The sequence below is a fragment of the Curcuma longa genome, chromosome 15 (genome assembly GCF_044706935.1).
Source record: "Curcuma longa cultivar G26 ecotype Majalengka, Jawa Barat chromosome 15, ITB_CL_G26_1.1, whole genome shotgun sequence".
NCBI classification, from domain to species: domain Eukaryota; kingdom Viridiplantae; phylum Streptophyta; class Magnoliopsida; order Zingiberales; family Zingiberaceae; genus Curcuma; species Curcuma longa.
In genome coordinates, this window is record NC_133875.1 from 10,625,725 (window position 1) to 10,648,496 (window position 22,772).

General features: G+C 37.1%; 1 protein-coding gene across 2 annotated transcripts; it reads right to left on the reverse strand.

Annotated features, from left to right (window-relative positions):
• Nucleotides 1–215: 215 nt before the first annotated feature.
• Nucleotides 216–19,967, reverse strand: LOC141846781 (uncharacterized). 2 transcript variants are annotated; one of them, XM_074734830.1, is made up of 3 exons: nt 19,407–19,967; nt 12,772–12,864; nt 216–597 (listed from the first exon to the last, which is right to left on the reverse strand). In XM_074734830.1, exons 1-3 carry the CDS (start codon nt 19,871–19,873, stop codon nt 438–440), a joined length of 720 nt encoding a protein of 239 aa, XP_074590931.1. In that variant the 5' UTR covers nt 19,874–19,967; the 3' UTR covers nt 216–437. The 2 variants fall into 2 exon arrangements, with proteins under 2 accessions (XP_074590931.1, XP_074590932.1); XM_074734831.1 differs by lacking the exon at nt 12,772–12,864.
• Between the last annotated feature and the right edge of the window lie 2,805 nt (nt 19,968–22,772).

Genomic DNA, 22,772 nt, shown 5'->3' on the forward strand with positions numbered 1-22,772 from the left:
TCCGAGCAACCAGAAAGGGCTTCTGGTCGACTGAAAGTTGATAGAAAATGAAAACTACATCATTAGATAATGGCGAGTTCCGATCAACCGGAAGGACCTCCGATCAATCAAAACATCACTATAAGTATAACTTCGAGCAAGCAGTCTACATCACTCACATTGCCATTTTCCACAAAGTATTGCAGCACAAAGTATAAATCGTTTCTCAATCCACAAATAAATAAATAAATATAGAGAGAGAGATCAACACCGCATGGTATACAATTAGTTCACAGCTCTAGTAATTAATTTCCTATGCTCCAACTTTGTTGCTTTATATATGAATGTCGATCGAAAGCGTTATCTACGTTCGTTAGCGTAGGGAAATGCAACATGGATCGATCATCTCCCACAGACGGAAGCGAGCAAGTTACATGCAGCCTCTAATTATATATTAACTAAGCAAGAAGCCAAAAGTTTCTGTGAGTTTTGGTGTTGAGGAGATAGCCAGTGTTTTGGCCCTTCTTTTGAACGCCGACGCAAAGGCAATGACTGTTCTGGATTAGATATTCTGCAGTGTTAATCCCTTTGCTCGACAGGCTTCCACTTATCTTGCATCTGATCAAACACAAACATTATCCACATGTTTCAAAACATATTATGCACTGCATCATACTTTCTCATTCCATTGGTTCTTGATTCAATTAGCTGGTTGGAAGCCAAAATATATATCAGACCTAGCTAGTAACTTAACACTAGGGTCTGCTAAATTTACTAATTGGAAAATATACAATACTAATAATATTAGAGTGAGAATGATTCAAAGATAATAAATTCAATAATCTTGTGGGTAGTATACTAGGGTTGTTTCTTGCATTTCGTAAATATAATGGCTAGTAAGAAAACTGAACTTACAGATGATGAACACCTAGTTGAGCATGCAAATGTTTTTCTTATGGATGAGTTGGTAAAGGTGGATGAGAAATGAAGGATCACTCTAATCATAAACTTTGATGATGTATTTGATACTTTTGTGAAGAATAGTTAGTTGGCTTGCCAAGTAGATCAGTTAATACACATGAGACGGCTAATGAGGCTCTTGCATACATACAGTATTGGGGCTAGTTTAATTTTCCATCATATTTGCATTTCCAAAGTGCATTTAGAATTTTTTTTTTTTTTTTGTTAAAGTTCAGTGACTATGACTTGTTTTTTATTTTAATATTAAATAAATTAAATAGAAGAAGTAGTCTGTTAATTAAAAATTCAAAATCAATTAAAAGTAAAATAAGGACTGAGCTTTGATCTCATTAATGACCTCTTTAGGTTCATTGTAAATGAACTTCAACTTGTCATTGACCATCAGAGCATATTAATTAAGAATATGTTCTGATAAATCATAGCATGTTTCTATACTTGGCCTTTTAGCCTATAATTTTATGTTCATGGATTGTTGTTCAAGAAGCCATTAGGTTTTGAGATTAATTCATTTCTCTCAATGATTGTCTCAAGAATCTCCATGCAACTTGTATTTCTCTCTTACAAAGGGCATTGTACTTCTTTTATTATCTTTGCGTAGTAGGTTTATATAGACTCCCATGGCCCTCACATTATTATGGAGAGTGTAGTATTAATTCAAAGAAGAACTTGATCACATCATTAGCCAAGTTATTGACCATGATGGAAGTTAGTCTAAGAAAATGTCAAACCATCCAAGGATTCTTCCAATGTTCATTAATGTTGATAATCCCCCTTGAAGGTAGAATTGTCATCCTAGCAATACAATAGCCACAATTTGGGTCTCTTGTCAAAGGAGGATTCGATTGTCTTATTTACCTTGAATGACATGGGCGACTCAAATTTGATAGGGTACTAAGAGGAAATAGATTGGTAGTCAAGAACTTCGATAGAACTTCTAAGATTTTAATGTTCACCTAAACTTCCTTTTCAACTACAACAATAATAAATCTTTGGCTAGCCCCACTAGTGGAACAATTGAAAGAGGCAAAGCTCATATTAGGCTTTATAGAGGCTTGTCTAGGAATATAGGGGATTCCACTTCATATGGAGCAGAGTCCACCTCATATGGGAGGGGTCATCGTTGACGTAGCACTGAATCTTAAACATAGTCATAAAATCGACATTCATAAATACGACAATGAACAATCAAAAGTTAACAAGAAAATTGAAGAAAGCAATGAGGAATATCCTAAGCTGCTTACCCTTGGTGACAATGTATGTAAAAGACATGGGCAAAATAAGCAGCAAGTTGCAATGCTTATAAAGGCACTCTTTGTATAGAAAGCTACCAAATATCATCACGAATTGGGGAAAATTCATTTAGCAAAAGTTATTATAACCTAGTACCTTGTAGACAAATGGATGAAGGGGAAGATAAAGACCAAATACAAATGATTCTTGAATACAAGGTAATCTTAAGAAAGGTTAACCGGATGACTAACAAAGGTAAAGTCTAGTCAGGTCAAGATTGATCGGATGACTGGCAAAAGTTTAAACAGGTCAAGGGTGACCAGATGCTTGGCAAGGAAAAGTCAAAGCAAGTTAAGGTGATCTAATGTCTGCAAGTCCAAGCAGGTCAAAATGACTGGATGCTTAGTAAGAGAAAGTTCAAGCAGATCAAGGATGACCGAATATCTAACAAGTGACAAAGTCTAAGCAGGTCAACGTGGTCGGATGTTTGACAACTAAAAAAATCTAGAAGAGTGAACTTTAAGTAGAAGTCTTGGAGGAGTGAACTTTGAGCAAAATGTAAACCTAGTAGGTTGGATAGACATACAGGATTATGCTTGTTTGTTTGTTTGTGTTTTGTATGACTGCTTTACAAGAGCTTGGAGTTGTAAGTCAAACGGAGAGCATACAAACGCAATTGGACAAAGCTAGACAAAATTCGGAGTGAACCAGACTTGACCCGGGTCAAAATGGACCCGAACCGGTCTAGTTAACCAGACAACTGGTCCGATTGACCGAAAAACTAGTCTAGTCAACCGAATGGGTTCGGTTGATCGAGTGTGGGTCCGAACCTCGATCGGTGACGTGACCTAGTTCAATCGACCACAAAGGTTCCGTCGATCGATAAACTTGATAACGACGAGTTCATGTGGCTCGGTCCAGATCACGGAGAACTCAATCGTAGGAATCATGTTTGACCAGGTGCGGTCAACTAGATAAGGTTTATCGGTAGATCAAACAATGCATATAAAAGAAACTCAAGATCAAAGCTCAGGACATCAATCTCTACATTCTACTCTTGATCTCTGCGTTCGGAAAAGATCTCGAAGCTTTGCTTGTGCGACTAGGGAAGCGCCGAGAGAATGCATGTCACTTAGGACTTTCGAACCAGATCAACAATCTGATTGTATTACTTTTTATATGCAATTGCTTTCTTATTCGTTGTGATTGTAATACAAACTGTAAGGGGTTTCTCCACCTCCAAAAAAGTTCTGGAAAGGAGATAAACTAGTGGACAAAGGTCTCTTATATATAAGCCTTGGAGAACTAACCTGGGAGGTTGGGAACCAAGTAAAAACCTTGTATCTTTCTTCTTGTCTTTATTATATTATATTTTCACTGCAACTAACTCTATAGAAAGAACGAACAACGAATCAAACAGAAAAGCAATGATCGATATCCACCCCTATCAATCCCCCCGATCCTACATTTCATACCCTAAGCAATCTCCAATTGATAAGGATATCAATGATAACTTGAACAAGGAAATAACCTTTGAACTTGAAAAACTAAATTTAAAGAAAATGTTCAAGGGGAAGCAAGAGGAGATTAGGATAATGGGAAAAAAGGAAGAAGAGAACCCTATTAAGGATGTGAGGGGCATATCTAAACCATCTAGGATACCTAGGATATATTCTAATCATTCCATTGAGCAAGTTGTTGGAGATATTTCTCAAGTGATAAGGACTAGATTTTACTTTAAGAATTTAGGGAATCAATTTTCTTTGATATACCAAATTGAGCCATTGGGGGATAGCCATGCAAGATGAATTGGCTCAATTCGAGAGAAGTAATATTTGAGATTTAGTTCCACAACCCCAATAGACCAATGTTGATGGTAGATGAGATTTTAGGAACAAATTGGATGATATGGGAGTTGTGAGAAATAAGGCCAGATTAATAGTCCAAGATTTCACACAAGTTAAGGGTTAGATTATGATGAGACCTATACACTAATAGCTCATGTAGAATCCATTCAAATACTTTTAACATATGTCACTCATAAAAGATTCAAATTATATCAAATGTATAGAAAATTGACAACCTAAATGGTTTTATTAAGGAAAAAGTATACATAAAACAACCACTTGGTTTTGAGAATTTGGATTTTTTTTTGAAATATACAAGATTAAGCAAGTCTTGTATGGGATAAAACAAGCACCTCAACCTTGATATAAAAGATTCTCAATGTTCCTTATTTCTAAGGACTTTAAGAAAGGACAAGTAGAACCCAACTTATTCATTAAGTCTAATGGAAATGATATATTTGTTGCATAACTATATGGGGATGATATTATTTTTTATCAACAAATATAGATTTCCTTAATGAACTTGTAGCTCATGGAGTGAGTTTAAAATGGGTCTAGTAGGAGATTTAAATTTCTTCTTAGGACTTCAAATCAAACTATGGAGGGAATCGATGTCCATCAAATTAAGTGATATGTGTGAATCATACATTATTTTCGATTTTATTTTTGCATGTATATACTACATTACATTAGCATATTTACATTAACCTCTAGCATTTTCATCTATTTTATCACTTTAGTTTGGAAAACTACTCTTTTGTGTTTTATGTTAACAGGACATGAAGATCTTGGCGTTTGGAGCACAATTTGGAGATGAAAAGACAAAGAAACACACTTTGCAGCATGATCCATGACCAAATCGTGGTACATTCCACGATTGTGCATCATCCTTGGAAGCAGAACGAGGATAGGAGTAGCAAAAAAAACTTCCGGAAAGAAACACAGCCAGGCCATGGCACCTGCCACGGCGTGTTCCCCACCATGGCCAAGTTGTGGTAATCACCACAGTCGTGTTCCAGACTGTGCCTTCGACTCAAAGAATCTAGCACCCACCATGGCTAGGCCGTGGTGCTCACAACAACCGTGGCATGTGAGGGTTCTTTGACGATGCCCTTTCGAATTTTTAAGAAATTTTGTTATGGGCTTAGGCCTATAAATAGAACCAAGAGGCATCGACTGAAGGGATCAAGGGTTTATGGAAGAAACCCTAGGAGGGAGAACGGCCTTCGAAGAGCCTAGAGATTTCATCCGTCAAGGAGCACGTGGAGATCTTTTAGACAGATTGAAATTATCTATAAACCGAGTTCTTCCTACACCTTACTTTCATTTAAAATTGTAGAATGTCTTCCTCAATGTCTTTGGCTTGTATCTCCATCATGATAGAATAATCTCCCTAATTCTAGGATTAGCAAATAACCTAAGGATTGGTTAACGACTTTAATATATTGTTTCTTTTTTTATCGATGATTTGTGTGATTCTTGATTTAGTTATAGCGTGTTCAATTATTCACTTATGTTATGGGATTTAAGATTAGTGATGAATCTCTTCGGGATAGATCGCGAGGTGAACCCTAACCTATAATCAAAATATATAAACATACATTGAGTTCATAGATATTAGGGGGCAAACCTAACCATGAACTCTAATCTCCGATCTATAGAACTAAGCTAGAGAGTTCATTACGAAAGCAAATCGAACTCTCCCAAGGATATCATTGGTTGTCACAGAGCATAAAGGATCCATCCTATTTCGATGCCATGAAAATAGGAATTGTGTTAAGATAGACACATCGGTAGTTTTCTTTCTTTTCTTCTTCTACAGACACATCGATTACCTTAGGACAAACATTTTCAAGTATAATCTAGCACTGAGATAAAAGAAAGATCATCAACAATCCTTAAGGTGAAAGCAAAATCCTAGAATTACCTTAAGAATTAATTTTCTCCTTGTTTTCATTCGAGCACTCTTTGTTCCCTTAATCCTTTTTTACAACTACTCTTCGTATAGATTCCTCTAGATAATCTGCTTTGCAAGTAAATTTATATTCAATAGCATGGTGCTAGTGGATGATATTTTATTGCTTAACGACGCCTGTGCACTTGTGGTTAGCACGCATCGGTAAGTATGTCAAAGAACTTATTAAAAAGTTTGGTATAGAAAGTGTTAAGAAGTTGTCAACTCCTATCACAACTAATATTAAGATAGATCATGATCCAGAAGCTAAACTAGTGGACCTTAAACATTATATGGGTGTCAAAGGTAGTTTATTATACCTTACAACTAGTATATCCAATATCTTTTTTACGGTTGTTGCGTGTACTAGATATCAATCATATGTCAAGGAATCACATTTGATTATCATTAAGAGCACATTTAATGTAGGTCTTTGGTATCCAAGGATCAGTGCATTTAATTTGGTTGGATACTCTTAACTTTGATTATGTGTGATGCAAATTGAATAGGAAGAATACTAGTGGAGGATGTCAATTCTAAGATCTTCCCTAGTAAGTATAAGTAATTGAAAGCAACATTATGTTGTACTATTCTTGATCAAGGTCGAGTATCTGGTCATGGACAAATGTGTAACACAATTGCTTTAGATGATGCACACATTTGAAGACTATAGACTTAAGTATAGAAATGTTCAATTGTTGTGTGAGAATATGAACATCATTAATTTAACTAAGAACTCAATGCATCACTTAAGAACAAAATACATTGAAGTGAAACATCGCTTCATTAGGGATCATGTAGCAAGAGGAAATATAATACTTAACCATGTACAATCAAAGTCTAATCTTGCAGACATCATTACTAAGTCCCTTCCCGAAGCTGAGTTTAGCACTCTTCAGATAGAGCTTGGTATGTGCTTTGTGGACTAGGCTAGTCATGCTAGAGTTGCATGATCACCTAGCATAAGTTTATGCCTTAATTACATCTCACAAAGAACCTAGGGAAAGGGAACATGATTTATGTATCGAGACACAGTCATCAGGTAAGATGTTAGGGAGATGCTTTTGGTTTAAAATATTCATTATGATATATTACTTTAAGCCAAAATGGCATCTTATATATAAATAATGAAAATGACCAATCATGGGAAAAACCTATACACAAGTCATGTGTATATAGCCTAAAGATCATTGTCGAAAATTCTAAAATAAAATGAATTTCAAAATATTTTTGAAAATGGTAGGAAAACAATCTTTAATTTAAGTGTTTGGATGATATAAAGTTGAGGTAAAATATTGAAGTTTATATAGTTTCCAACTTTGTGCTAAACTTGAAAATCAAGAGTTATTTTCATATAAACCTATTTTCTGTGATAGATAACATAATAACAAGTGTATTTATGAAGCTTCATAATTTATAGAAACTTGTAGAATTTTATGTATTTTTGAATTTCACCCAAAACAATGTTCAAAAACTAATTAAATGGACTACTGAGCACTCAATAGGAATGGAAATCCAGTCGATTGGCACTAAGTTTGGTCAACTGACGCACTACAAACATAATAAAGAATTCCACTTTAGGTTGAACTTTTGCAATTTTATGAAAATTAATCAATGAGTTGTTTAACCTTCAAAAACACTTAAGCAAGTGTTTTATGGGATAAAATAACCATTGTTGGTATAAGGATAATGGTTTGAGGGGAGAAAAGTCATTAAAGAGGGGATGATAAGTTTTCTCACGTTGTGTTCATGAGAATGATTATTTAAGGGGAAGGGGGTACCTTCTTCCTAAGGTGTAGAAATTTGTTTCAAAGAGAAAACATAAGTTGAGAGGGGGAGGAGGAACGTACCTTGTGATACTTTATCACCTTTGTACTATGTAAAGAGGGAAAATTCTTAGTTTTTGAAGGAGAAGTAGCTTTTAAAAGGAGGTTCACCTTGAAAGTACATAAATTACCCCTGATTGAGGGAAGATATTTCCACGAGGGGGAGAGAGACTTTTTGTTGGTGCAGGAAGTACTAAATAATCGAATATGTTTTGATCGTGGCAAAGATTTAAAGTTAAGAGTTTGTGAGCTGATCTTTATGTTAAGTGTGTAGGATGTAACAAGAAAAGACTTAGTAGGTCAGGTGGACCGGATACTAAGTAATAAAAGTCCTAGTAGGTCAGTTTTATTGGATATAAAGTAACGGGAGACTTGATGGATCAAGAGGATCAGATACCAAGCAGAAAGCCCAGATGGGTCGATTGGACAAGACATATGGCGGGACGACTCGATGGGTCAGTAAGGACCATACATTAAGTCAAGAAAAGTCCTAGTGGGTGTCAAGTGATTGAACGTCAAACAAAGGAAACCCAAATAGGTCAGGTAGACCAAATGTTTGGCAAATGGTAAGTAAAGGTAAGTTCTTGGAGTTGAGAGATCCAATGAGGACGTATTCTCACTATGGGGACGAACTTAAGCGATAATCCACCTAAGGGTTCTATTCAAATTTCAAAGTCGAAATCGGACAATTGATTAACTGTCTAAAATAGAATCTACATCTGTTATACTGTATATTATCCTAACTCAGTGTTGCAGGGTCAGGGTGACCGGTAGGTAAGTCTGGTCAACAGGAAACTAATGTAGCAGATGTCCAGGTAAGCCTCAGCAGCTGATGTGGCAGAGGATCAGGCTGAACAGACTCAGTCAATAAATGAGGCAATGATGGTGGTGGATTAGACTCAGTTGGTGCTAGTCTTAGGGCATTGGTGTTGGTCTTTAGCTGGTGCTGATATTGCAAACATTAGCACCATGAGCAAGTGTCGGTGTTGATCTTGACGAAGCTGATGCTGGCTCAGGATTTGGCTGTTACTGGTGTTAATCTTAACAAGCTGGTGCTGTTCTGGAGTTGGCTGAATCCGGTGTTGGACTTGGCGGCGCTAGTGTTGTTGATTTCAATTGGTGCTGATATTGCAAGATCAGCACCATGCGTAAGAAAAGTTGTACGAGGATAATGCTGACTCAAAAATAAGATCAAATTCAAGTCCATATAGAAAGTCAACTAGATCATATGGAACCACAGAATTCAATGAGAAGCAAGTTCATAAGGAAAAAGCAACCAAAGAATTAAGTGATGACCAAACAAACTTCATAGGATTGATAAAAGGGCTCGGAAGGAATTCATAAAAAGAACAACAATACTTCCTTGATAATTATCATCATTGTATGATCAAGAAATCTATCCAGTTATTCTGTGCTCTCCGACAACCTTTGACCTACCTTGAATCTTAAGTTGTTGGTGAACTTTATTCTTCGTGCATACATTTCAAAAAGGGGATGGTAACGTATTACCCAATCCCTACATTTGTAAGAGATCTTCTCCACCTTTGAAAAATCGTTCGGAAAGGAAAGTTCTAGTTGATTGCCCACTCAAAGTAATCCAAGATTGGATTACGAGCCTTGGAGTAGCAGTCCGAAGCATTGTGAACCAAAACAAACTTGTGTTTTTGCTTTATTTATTTTTTATTTCCGCTGCTATAAATCTGATTTACGAACAGAAAAGAAAAGTTTTGAAAAGAAGATTTTAAAACAATATTCAACCCCCCCTTCTATTGTTTTCTCGGTCCAACAATTAGTATCAAAGCGGGGGTATGCAACCACCATTCGAGCATTTTCTTCTTTTTTTCTTTATATAATTTTTATTTCCAATCACACTGCTTACCAAGACCAAATCTTGGAATCATTTATTTTTAGTTCTATTTTTTGTAAGATATCTGATGGCTCATCAAAAAGGCTATAACACCATTGGTCCACCCCTATTCAATAGAGAAGACTTCAATTATTGGAAAAGACAGATGGAATGCTACCTAAAAATTAACATATAGTTTAGCATCAAATAGGGATACACAATACCGGTTGATGATTTTGGAGAACCATTGGATCTAGAGAAGTGGACATCAGACATCAAGAAAAAAGCACAAGTTAATTTCAAGGCTATGAACAGGTTGCAATGTGGACTAACCAAGGAGGAGAAACTCAAGTCAGATCATTTGAAAATGCCAAAGAACTTTAGGGCAAGTTGGTCGAACTTCACGAGGAAACCAACGATTCAAAAGTAACAAAAAGAGATCTCTTATTAAATCAACTGTTTAATTGTAAAATACAGGAAGATGAACCTGCAAGCCAACTACATACACTGATAAAGGACATACTTAATGGGCTTCATTTAATAAGTCATCAAATGAAAAACTAGGATATAATCAGGTATGCATTGAAATCATTCCCCCGAAATTCTTTGTGGGTATCTATGGTAGATGCATATAAAATTTCTAGGAATCTTTCCATTGTAAAGTTAGATGAAATGTTTTACGAGTTTGAGTTGCATGAGCAGGCCAACTCAAGTCAAACCGAGAAAGGTATTACTTTGCTTGTAGGGCAAACCAAGAACAAGGAAGCCAAGTTCAAATCCCAACCAAGCCTAGAATCCGAAGATGAGTCAGACTTGAATCCAAATGACGAGGAGTTAACTTCAAAAATAGTAAACATGGTCCAAAAAATATTTAACAAGAAAAAAAAATTCCCCAAGAGAGATATAAAAAGAATGATTCAAACAAAAGACAAACGATCTAGTCAAAACAAACCAAGCAACTCAAAATCTGAGGTAACATGCTACGATTGCAATGCAAAGGGGCATTATAAGTCCGAATGCCCTAATCTAGAGGAGGACAAACTCAAGAAAGCAAGAGAAAAAAGGCACTCAAAGCCACTTGGGAGAATCATCCTCGGAGGAGTCAGACATGGACGAACTAAAGCAAACAAGCTTCGTGGCTCTAATGGCAAAGGAGGAGATAGCCGAATCTGAGTCCGAATCCAAGTCAAGCCAAGGATTTAAGTCCGAATCTGAGTCCGAGACAAGTCATGAATCTGTATTTGGGTCAAATGACCATGAAGAAGAGGTAATATCTCCCTTAGTAGAAAAACTATATGCTATCATAACTTACTTAACTAGGAAATTAGCTAAGTCCAAGGATCGAGTTAAGTCACTTCTTAAGGAAGTCAAAAACCTCCCTTGACTAACCAAGTTCAAGAAGGAAACTCAACTCGAGTTGAAAAACTTGAGGAAGAGAATTCCCTCTTTAAAAGTAAAGTAGAGGACTCAAGGGTACATTGGAAAGGTTCATCTTGGGCTTCAAGTATTTAGATATAATACTTGAGTCTCAACGAACCATGTACAACAAATCTGGACTTGAATACAAAACTAAAACTACAAATAGACCATACATGTTCTTAGTTAATCAACATGTTAGAAAATGAATCCAAGCATGGGTCCCAAAATTTTACATAATCAACAAAATAAGACCTAACCAATATTGGATCTCCAAGGGCCAAGTCCATTACTTAGATAAAACTTATCAAAATTGTGATCTAGTGGAAGCCAATAAAATGATTGTTTCATTAATTCATTGATTTGCATGCTTGTTTTCTTTTTAATGCTTAAACTAGAATAACTAGATAGGATAAAGGATAGTATGATCTCGACAACAAAGTATCATAACTAGGTGAGTTGATAGTACGTTGGAGAAGCTCAATGAAGTGCATTCTAGATTGGATAAGGAGTAACTTACCTGGTGCACCGAGTTAAATGAAACTAGTTGAAGCTAACTCACCTAATTCTAAACTAGTTAAACCAAAGTTTTGTATTAAGTTGGTCAAGTGTACAATTTCTCATATTAGTTTTGTCTAAGGAAATGATCATTGATATGATTAAGAAGACCCCTGTGCCTCACCACAATCTAAGAAAATAAGCACTTAACTAACCCAAAGCTAAACTTTAATCTAATCAAAGATCATACATCTTTCCCAAATCAGTATTAAATTAAAGACCATCACACAATCCATAAGGCTACCGTGTATTGAAATTTAGAATAGCTGAGATGTAAAAATAGAATTAATGAATTATACATAACTTATATTAAATAAGTTGTATGAATAAAGTCAATTAAACCAATTAAACACAACAGAACACTGTGGTTCTAGTCTGCAAAACTAGCACCATAGTAGTGTTGATCTTTCAAGACCAGCACTATCATTCTGCGTTGCTCACAGAACACTATGATTCTGGTTTGCAAAACCAACACCACAGTAGTGTTGTTCTTTCCAGACCAACACCACCATTATGCGTTACTCACAGAACTCTATGGTTCTGTTTTACAAAATCAGCACCACAGTAATGTTGATCTTTCAAGACCAACGCCACCGTTCATTGAACACTGTGGTTCTAGTTTGCAAAATCAGCACCACAATGGTGTTGATTTATCAAGACCAACACCACAATTCTATGTTATTCACAGAACACGATGGTCCTAGTTTGTCTAAACCAACACCACTGAACTAACACATTAGTCAATCATATAGGACTCCAAAAACTCGTATTTTATGTATAAGAACGTAAAGGTTTGAACCAATGGATGTTAGATAATGGGTGTTCCAGACATGATAAGAAATCAATAAAAATTTACAACATTAAAACTCAAGAACCTAGGATTTGTTGCTTTCAAAAACAACAAAACGCTTAAGATAATCCGGATAGGTAACATTGAATTAAAATTAAATTTCATTATCTATAAAATACTACTTGTAGATAAATTTGACTTCAATTTAATTAGTAGTAGTCAACTATGTGATGCTAGATATGGAGTGAAATTTCTATCAACTGAATGTTTGATCCAACACATTGAATGTCCTTAAAAAATACTTAAGAAAATTAGATAAAATAATATTTATTCAATAAATCTACCTAGCTCCTCCCTCAGTGTTTTTGACACAGCAAGAGAAAATCTGATTGTGGCACAGGAGACTGGCCCACACCCACTTCAGACACCTATCAAAACTAAGTAAAATTGATTTAGTTAGAGGGTTACCAAAATTAAGAAACATAGAAGATAAAATTTGTAATGTTTATCAATAAGGGAAACAAACTAAATCATCACATAAACTAACCAAAGTCGAACAAATCTCATACTTAAACTCCTATACTTAAATCTATTTGATTCACATAGGGTTAAGTCACTAAGCAGAAATCAATACTACTTAGTCATAATCGATTATTACTCAAGATTTACTTGGGTAAATTATTAAAAAATAAAGATAAATTATTTAATAATTTTTGTAAACAAATAAAAAATGAAAAGGAAATAAAAATTAAGAGAATTAGAAGTGACCATGAAAGAGAGTTTAAAAATCATAGGTTCACAAAATTCTAGCTAGATAATGGGTACCATCATGAATTTTTGTGTCCTAGAACCCCTCGATAAAATGGCATAGCAGAAAGAAAAAATAGAACATTACAAGAGGCGGCTAGAACAATGTTAAATGAATATAGCATACTCAATCATTTTTGGGCCAAAGTTATAAATACAGCTTGTTATATTAAAAATAGAATTATAATAAACAAACTGTATGATAAAACTCCTTATGAAATTTATTATAACAAATTACCCACTATAAAATACTTATGAGTATTTAAATGTAAGGTATATATCCTAAATATCAAGGACTATCTAAAAAAATTTATATCAAAAACTAAAAGTGGTATCTTTCTTGGATATTCTTCAACTAGTAGGTCTTATAAGGTATATAACAAAAAGACATTAAAAGTTGAAGAAATAACCAATATAATATTTGATGAAAATTATAACCCTAAAAAATCTAACTTAGATCAAGAAACAGATGAACAAATAAATTTTAATCGATTAAGCAATGATCAAGGAGGAGTTACAGAAAATGTAGTTAGTGAACAAATTCAACAAGAAGAAAAAAATGAACAAAGTGAACAACAACAAGAAGAAAATAGTCTAAGAACATTAAGAATAAGTTTAGATCATCCAATTGAACAAGTTTTGGGTGACCCAACTCTAGGAGTTCAAACCCGATTAGCTTATGGAAACATAAGTCAAATTATATCTAAACTTGAACCCAAAACTATAGATGAAGAACTGTCTGATCCTGATTGAGTGATAGTAATGCAAGAAGAGTTAGCCCAATTTGAAAGAAACGAAGTTTGAGACCTAGTATCTCCACCAAAGAATAAATCCATAATAGATACTAACAAAATATATAGAAGTTAAACATCATTTTGTCAAGGATTATGTAGCTAAAGAAAATATTGTACTCAACTATGTTAAATCCAAATCAAATTTGGACATATTCACTAAACCATTACCAGAAGCAGAATTTAGTACTCTTAGACGATAATTAAGAATGTGTTTAGTAGAATGAGACTTATTTTTCTTGCTATCATATGTAATATTCTATTTAATTACTCATATTCAAAATGGAACTAGTCTAGGCTATACCATAGATTTCATGAATCTATAGATTTAGGTAGTCTTTGCATCTCACAAACACCTAAGTTTAACTATTTGTGTATTGATCCATGAAGGCGAGTGTGAGATGTTATGACTTGATCCTAGGTTCTAGATGTAGACTAGTGCATCGACATGAACCGAAGAGGTATAAATCAAAATTGATCACTATAGTGACTAATTCCTAACTAGACTTAATGATTTATTGATATAATTTAAAGTTAAAGAAAAAGAGTTAGACATTTGCTTAAGGATAATTTTTAGATGAATTATTATTTTCAATATTATATAATGGATTACTATACTTGTTAAACCGTTTGATGTGGTCAAATTCGACAAAACACCAAAGTAGTCCTGGTTTGTCTAAACCAACACCACAATTCTGTGTTATCCACATAACATTGTGGTTCTAAGTTTCAAAACCAGCACTAACACTGTGGTTCTATTTTACAAAACCAGCACCATAGTGGTATTGATCTATCAAGACCAACCCCACAGTTCTGTAAAGTTCACAGAACACTATGATTCTGATTTGCGAAACCAACTCCACAGTGGTGCTAATTCTTAAAGTCCAACACCATAATTCTGTGAAGTCCACAGAACATTTTGCAAAACCAGCACCATAGTGGTATTGATCTTTCAAAACCAACACCAACGTTAAATGAAAACAGAACACTGTGGTTCTGTTCTTACAAGAACAACACCACGATGGTATTGATCTTTAAAAAAAACAAAAACCACGGGGATATAATGCTTGGGATACATTGCTTGGAGTCTTAGAATCAAATATTTATTAGAAAATCATAATAATCACATTGTTTATCTTTAATTCAAGTGTATTCTATTGCTTATCTATAATTGCATATTTTTGTTGAGCAATTAACTTAGCAAACATTTTTTTAAGATCTTTAAAACATATTTTTTTTCCATTTTGATGTATATCAAAGAGGAAGAATAGGAGTTTAAAGTTCAAGATAAGTTTAAGATTAAGAAGAAAACTATGAGTTTGAAAAGAAATAAAAGTTTTTCAAAAACCCAAGGGAATTTCTTCTTGAGAAATATCCTTTGGAAAAGGAGAGAAATGTTTTCTTTTTCAAAAACTTAAAAACTTCAAGGGGAGTTTTAAAAGGGGGAGTTTCTCAGGGGGAGTTTTGAAAAATATTTTTGCTTGAATACTCCTTAACTTCAAACAGGATTGTCAGACATCAAAAATGGAAAGATTATTAGTGCAGAAAGCACAAGATAATCGAATCTGTATTTTGATGGTTGCAAAGGTTTAAAGTTAAGAGCTTGTGAGTTGATGCTTGTGTTATGTGTGTAGGACTTAATAAGAAAAGACATGGTAGGTTAGGTGAACCGAATACTAGGCAATGAAAGTTCTAGTAGATTAGTTGGACCGAATATTAAGCAACGGAAAACTTGACGGATCAAGAGAACCAGGACACCAAACAGAAAGCCCAGATGGGTCGACAGGACCAAACATCTAACGGGATGACTCAATGGATCAGCAAGGATCGACATTGAGTCAAGGAAAGTCCTAGTGGGTCGAGTGATTGAACGTCAAGCAAAGGAAGTTTAAATAGGTCAGATATACCAGATGTTTGACAAAGGGTAAGTAAATGTAAGTTCCTAGAGTGGAGAAATCCAGTAAGGATGCATCCTCACTATGGGGATGAACTTAGGTGACAATCCGACTAAGAGTTCTACTCGAATTTCAAAGTCAAGATCGGATAGTTGATTAACTGTCTAAAATAGAATCTGCATCTGTTGTACTGTATATTATGCTAACTCAGTGTTGCAGAGTCCGTCAACAAGAAACTAATGTAGCAGATCTAAGCCTCAGCAGCTGATGTGGCAAAGGATCAGGCTGAACAGACTCAGTCAACAAATGAGGCAATGATGGTGTTGGATTTGACTCAGCTGGTTCTAGTCTTAGGGCACTGGTGTTGGTCTTCAGCTGGTGCTGATATTGCAAACATCAACACCATGAGCAAGTGCTGGTGCTGATCTTGACGAAGCTGATGCTGGTTCAGGATGTGGCTGTTGCTGGTGCTAATCTTAACAAGTTGGTGGGTGTTGTTCTGTAGCTGGTTGAATCCGGTGTTAGACTTGGTGACGCTGGTGCTGTTGATTTCAGCTAGTGCTGATATTGCAAAATCAACACCAAGCATAAGAAAAGCTGGGTGAGGATAACGCTGACTCAAAGATAAGATCAAATTCAAGTTCATATGGAAAGTCAACTAGAGAATTCACTGAGAAGCAAGTTCATAAGGAAAGACAAGCAAAGAATGAAGTATTGACCAAACAAACTTCATCGAATTGATAAAAAGGGCTCTGATAGAATTCAGAAAAAAAAACAACAACAATACTTCTTCGACAATCATCTTCATCGTGTGATTAAGAAATCTATCTAGCTATTCTATGCTCTTCGACAACCTTTGACCTACCTCGAATCTTAAGTTGTCGGTAAATTTTATTCTTTGTGCATTCATTTCAAAAAGGGGACAGTAAAGCGTTACCTGATCCCTACATTTGTAAGAGATCTTCTTCACCTCCAAAAGTCTTTTGGAAAAGAGAGTTCTAGTTGATTGCTCACTCGAAGTAATTCAAGATTGAATTATGGGCCTTGGAGTAGTAGTTCGAAGGATTGTAAACCAAGTAAAAAAATAAACTTGTGTTCTTGCTTTATTTATTTCTTATTTCCGCTGCTATAAATCTGATTTATGAAAATAAAAGAAAAATTTTGAAAAGAAGATTTTAATACGATATTCAACCCCCCCCCCCCCCCCCCCCCCTTCTATTGTTTTCTCGATCCAACACTTTTTATAAAAAAAGGAACTTAGATTAAGGAGACCTTCAAAAAGGGAATTGTTAGTGCAAACTCCGTAATTGAAGTGGGAGGAAAGCTCAAGTTTAAGCATTGGACTATGCCTTTAAGGGAGAGGGGATTTAATCCTCAAAGGGAGAGACCTTGATCATGATGCTTAAAGAACCTTGTATAGGCAAGATTCTTTTTATGTATGTTAAAGGGGGAAATTCAAAAGGTAAGTTAGAAACTATGATGAGCATGATGAGATGATTGGGAACCAATATTGTAATAGGAGGGCATGTGAAGGTTTAGTTGGAAACTCTCACTATTTGATTTTATAATTGTCTTATCGATGATATTATTGCTTTATGATTGCTTTTGATCATACCTAACTTAAACCTAAACCAGATATCAAACATCAAAAGGGAAGAAAAAAATGTTGGTGCAATCATGTCCTAACCATGTTATTAACATGTGGTTTTGATGTTTAGACAAAGTTTAAGTAGGAGGATATTTGTTGATCTCATATATGTATGTCAAGTATGTAGGCAGAAAATTTGACATAAGTTGCACATATGAAGTCCCAGAAGCAGAGAGCTTCTAGGCATGGTTAAGTCTAGAGGCTTGAAGAGCCATTTAGCACAAAAGTAAAACTCTTTGAGGAAGAGTTTTAGTGAAAATGCAATATTGGGTCAAGGGATTAGATTGAGGTGTAAACTTAGCCTTAGAAGTGGATGAAATCAAAAGTCAGAGTCAACTAAAAGGGAAACTTTAGTTGACTAGTAGCTTAGTTGACTAACATTGATATTCTAGTCAATTAGCAAAACCTTAAATCTCAAATTCATGGTTTATGGTTTGCACTAGTCAATCTAAAGTGATGATAAGTAAACTAATGGTTTAGTAAATTGGTCAGTCAACTTAGACCAATTCACCCAACGAACAAAATATTTGTGTTTGGGATGTTCAAAAGAATAGTCGAATGGTCAATCGACTGTTGACGTGGTAGTCGATTAATGCTCAATGGTAATATAAAAAATTACCATTACAACTAACAAACAGATTGATCAACAGCTATCAAGATCAACCAAATGATGGTCAATACCACTCAATTGAAGCGACCATTGGATGCTCGTTTGGTTGACTGATCCAAATCAGCAATCTACTGATGGCAATAGGTAGTCGACTGATCAACAAAGAAAGTTAATTTTGAGGCCTGAACTCAAATTTTGGAGTAAAGACTATATGTATGGGTTTTTGACAGCTTAGGATTGCATAAGGGGCAAGTTGAAAAGCTTTCAAAGTGTCTTCTAAGTGCTTGAACATTTCTTCTCTATGAACTTCACATTCCTTGTACTCTCTTTATGCTTAAATTCTAATTTTTGTAACAGATATTGTAAAAGATTTCTCCACCTCCAATTGTTAATTGAGAAGAAGATTAGAGCTGCTTTAGAAGTGATTCATCTTAAAGATCATAGCTATGAAGTAGAAGTCTAAGGGAGGACTAGTAGACACATTAAACATCATGAATTTGCATCCTTGACTTGTGTATATCTTCTCTTTTTTTTGGTTAACTTGTTTGTAGAAATGTAAAGATGCCACAATGCCTCTCCAACGATCCAACAAAAGGTATTGAATGCAATAGAAGAATTCATCAAAAAAACCTCACTAGTATTATATGACTCTCAATATCATTCCAAAACTTGAGGATTTTATATGGAATTTGGGATAAAGAAGAAACCCCATCATGAGGAGAAATACCTATTTTTGAGCAAATCATTTAAAGAAGATTGAAAACAGAAAATCATTGAAAGGAGATTGAAAATCACAAACCATCAAAAATTGTTGCTAACCTATGATGGGAAAAAACAATAGACTAAAACTTAAATAACACAATTGATTGACAGAAGAGAGAGTGAAGGCAAAGTAACAATTGTAGAATCTTAATAATATTTAGAATTAAGCGTTTATGCTTGGATCTATTCAATAAATTAAACTTAAAATTAATTGATATATCAAACATAATTTTTTATTTTTTAAAATCTAGCATAAAGTATTCCTTTTTTTTGTCAAATGTAAATTAAGCTTTTAACTTTTAGTAGGGATATGCATGATGTCACAAAGTGTGCCTATTAGAAAATTTAGATTTAGAAGTTTAAAGATGAAGTTTGTGTTACCAAATTTGCAATTGAATGAACAAAAAAATAGTTTAAAAAGAAAAGATTTAGAGTGGTATATTTAAATAAAAAGTAAAAGAGTTACCCTAAGAAGGCGACGGAGCTCCGGCGCTGGCCGATGACGAGAAGGTCAACACAGAGCAACTGGGCGCGTGCCAGAATTGCGGTGGCCTTCCCCATCCCTTCCATCTCCACCCTCTCGATCTGCACCTTCACCTTCGGTTGCGCAACCTCGCACTTTGCCCTCATCGCCTCCAGGAACACCGGCTCCACCTTCGCACCCCCTCCGCCAGAGCCATGCGCAGGCACACCGAGCGACACGAGAGAGGGAGGCCGCCGGAGGAACAATGTGAACGTCGACGGCGCCGATGCCGACCGTCGCGGCGGCGCGCTCTCGCCAGGGGGCTCAAGGTGGAGCAGCAGCAACTCGTCGTGCTCCGCCACGGCGTGGTGCAGGGCCCACTCAAGTGCGCCGCTGGCCTCGCGGCTCGGATCGGCAACCACCATGACCCTCCTCCTGCTCCCTGCCGGGGTGCGCCAGCCACTGTCCATATGCCCGGCCGGGACCGCCTCCGCCGCCTACTTTCTCGCCACTCACGACGTCGAGGCGGTATCGGAGAATAGGGAGAGATCGATTCGCAGGAGGAACGGCATTAAGTTAAAATGGAGGAGAAGGAGGAGGATGGCGGAGCAACGAACTCGTCGAAACCAATTCATTGCCAGCGTGTCGCACACGAGAGGAGAGGAGATTTCTAATTTCGGTGGGGTCCACCGTGACAATAGTTTACATGATAATGTCCAGAAAAATATATTTAAAAAATAAATAAAATTATTCTTTTTTCCATTTGATTTGTGCAGAGTTTTTTTTTTTTTTTTTGGGGAAAGGTAAATATGTGTATAGATGGAATAGAAAAAGAAAAATACAGGAGCATAGCTCCTACAAAGCGGTAAACATGAGTTGGTATTTGAGGGGTTACCGGTGGAGGATGAAGCGGGTGCTCATTGGGCCCCATCGTCCTTCACCTCCCCACCCTCAATACTAGACTCATGATCGTCAATACGGCTCTGATACGAGCCTACAACCATACAGTAATCCCTGCTGCGGTCGCCAGTATCGTGTGCATCTGTCGCTACACTGCCGAGATGTCAATCAGCCTAAATGCCGCAAGAGCTCACCCGCAAACTGCCCAAGCTCGGCTGCCCCACAGGTGGGCCTCTATCCTGCCAGGACGCCGCTTGATCCAGCCGCATCTGGTATCGCCCGGCTAGCTAATGAAACACTCGTCCCTGCCACTCCATCTGCATCATGAACTGCCGCACCGCATCTGCACCCAGTGCTGTGCTATCAAGGAGCCAAACAGTCATCCTCCGCGCACGAGATCACCCACAAATCGCCCAAGCATGACTGCCCCGCAGGGGTCGGGCACCCCCCCACCAAGACCCTGCTCAGATCGACTGCTCCTGGATCACCCGGGTCCGACCAAGAGGCACCTATCAATACCCGCTCTGGCTGCATATCACAGAACCTCTGCATCCCCTACTGCACTGTAAGAGCACCAAACCGCCATCCTCCGCGCACAAGCTCTCCCACAGATCGCCTAAGCTCTGCAATCCCTCAAGGCCGCCTCCACCCCACCAGGATCCTGCTCAACACGACTGCACCTGGAATCACTCGGGTCCGGCTGGAAGACGTCTATAAGTGCTGCTACGGCTGCATGTCTCAAAGGCTACATCTGCATCCATCACTGCTACGCCAGAGCACTAGTCAGCCATCCTGCGCGCACAAGCTCTCCTACAGATCGCCCGTGCTCGGTAACCCCGCAGGGGGTCGGGCACCCCCCCTACCAGGACCCTGCCCGGCACGACTGCACCTGGAATCACCCGGGTCCGGCCGAAAAGCGTCTGGCAATGCTGCTCCAGCTGCATGGTAGCTCCATCCTCGCTCACAAAGTGAAAGATCAACCGCATCTGCATCCGCTACTGTGCTGCGGAGACACCAAATAATCATCCTTCGCACACGAGTTCACCCACAAATCAGCTAAGCTCGACAGCTCCGCGGGGGCCGGGCTCACCCCCGTCAGGACCCTGCTCAAACCGACTGCACCTAGGATCCCCCGGGTCCGACCAAGAGGTGTCCCTCAGCATTTCCCGCCGGCAAATGCAGCTGCCTTCTTCACGTTGCGCCTACCTCACCAACTGCTTGCCAACTCAGCGCCACATCCACGCTTTCATGCCACCTAACGCCACCTCATCATATCTTGCGTAGGAGGGAGATTACCGCACGCCGTGACCCTGCTGCCTTCTCCATGCTGCAGCCGCACGCCAAAAGTCCTCAGCCTGCTGTCTGCTACTGCACGCCAAAGTCCACAGTGCCACATCAGCAATCTGCAGCGCCACCTCAGCAATCTGCAGCGCCACCTCATCTTCTCATGCTGCCCTCACCTAGAGCATTGCATGGACTCTATCACTGCTGCACCTGCACCGCGCCGAAAGCCAATTCAGCCAGCTGCAGCCTACTGTTTGCCGTCTGCAGCACGCCAAACCAGCTTCGTACTATCAGCAGCAGCTTCCCAATGCAGCAGATCTTCACCGTCCAAGGCCTGCACAAGCAAGTCATCATCGTCCAAGACCTGCACAAGCCACCTAACGCCATCTCCTCGTGTCCTGTGCAGAGTTTTTTTTTCCTCTTCGAAACTTTATGTTATCGTTATTTTTTTTTTCCAATCTATCGCACACTACAATAATTAAAAATTGCTAACATTTGTAGTTAGTATGTATTTAATTGTTAAAGATATTTAAGATATCTTCGAGATATAATTGAGTTAATTGTTGCAAAATAGGTTTACTATAATGGATAAAAATCAAATTTTTCGATATATCTCATCACAGGTAGTCGTATGTAATTTTTCAATTTACTTCTTTATAAATAGTTATGAGATCAATTGCGTATGACCGTTAGTTGACGAATTTCATTTTTACTACAGTTAAAGATATTTAGAATAATTAGTCTTCATTACTTTTAAAAAATTAATGCGTTTAGTTTTTTTTTTTTGTGAGGAATCTAATACCTAAATTGCCCTTGTCAAAACTCAATTGTTGTGTATTAAAAATAGGAAAGAATCTTCATAACACCCTCAAGCAAAAAATAAAGCTGACACCCATGACAAAACAACCTATTCATCACCTTTATGCCCGACTCAAGTACAAAGTGGTAACTAAGAATTTGAAAAGAAATGTTAGTGTAAAAAGTATCATATAATCAAATTTATATTTTGATCATGGTAAAAAATTTAAATTAAGAGTATATTATATACTAACAAGTTAATCTGAATATACAGGTAACATAGAAAAATTATAATTGAAAACTAGACAAAGAAATCCTAATCAAGTGGATCGGACAAAAAAGTTCTAATCAAATGGATCAGATAGAAGTCTTGATAAATCAAAGGTA

What these genes read in the sequence shown, in the direction of transcription:
- LOC141846781 (XM_074734830.1), bottom strand. Translation starts at nt 19,873, where the DNA reads ATGGACAGTGGCTGGCGCACCCCGGCAGGGAGCAGGAGGAGGGTCATG. An exon ending in AGCTCCGTCGCCTTCTTAGG is followed by an intron (nt 12,865 to 19,406) that starts GTAACTCTTTTA and finishes AATTTTACTTAG; the next exon opens with TTTTGATAGGTGTCTGAAGT. An exon ending in AACACTGAGGGAGGAGCTAG is followed by an intron (nt 598 to 12,771) that starts GTAGATTTATTG and finishes GTGTTTGATCAG; the next exon opens with ATGCAAGATAAGTGGAAGCC.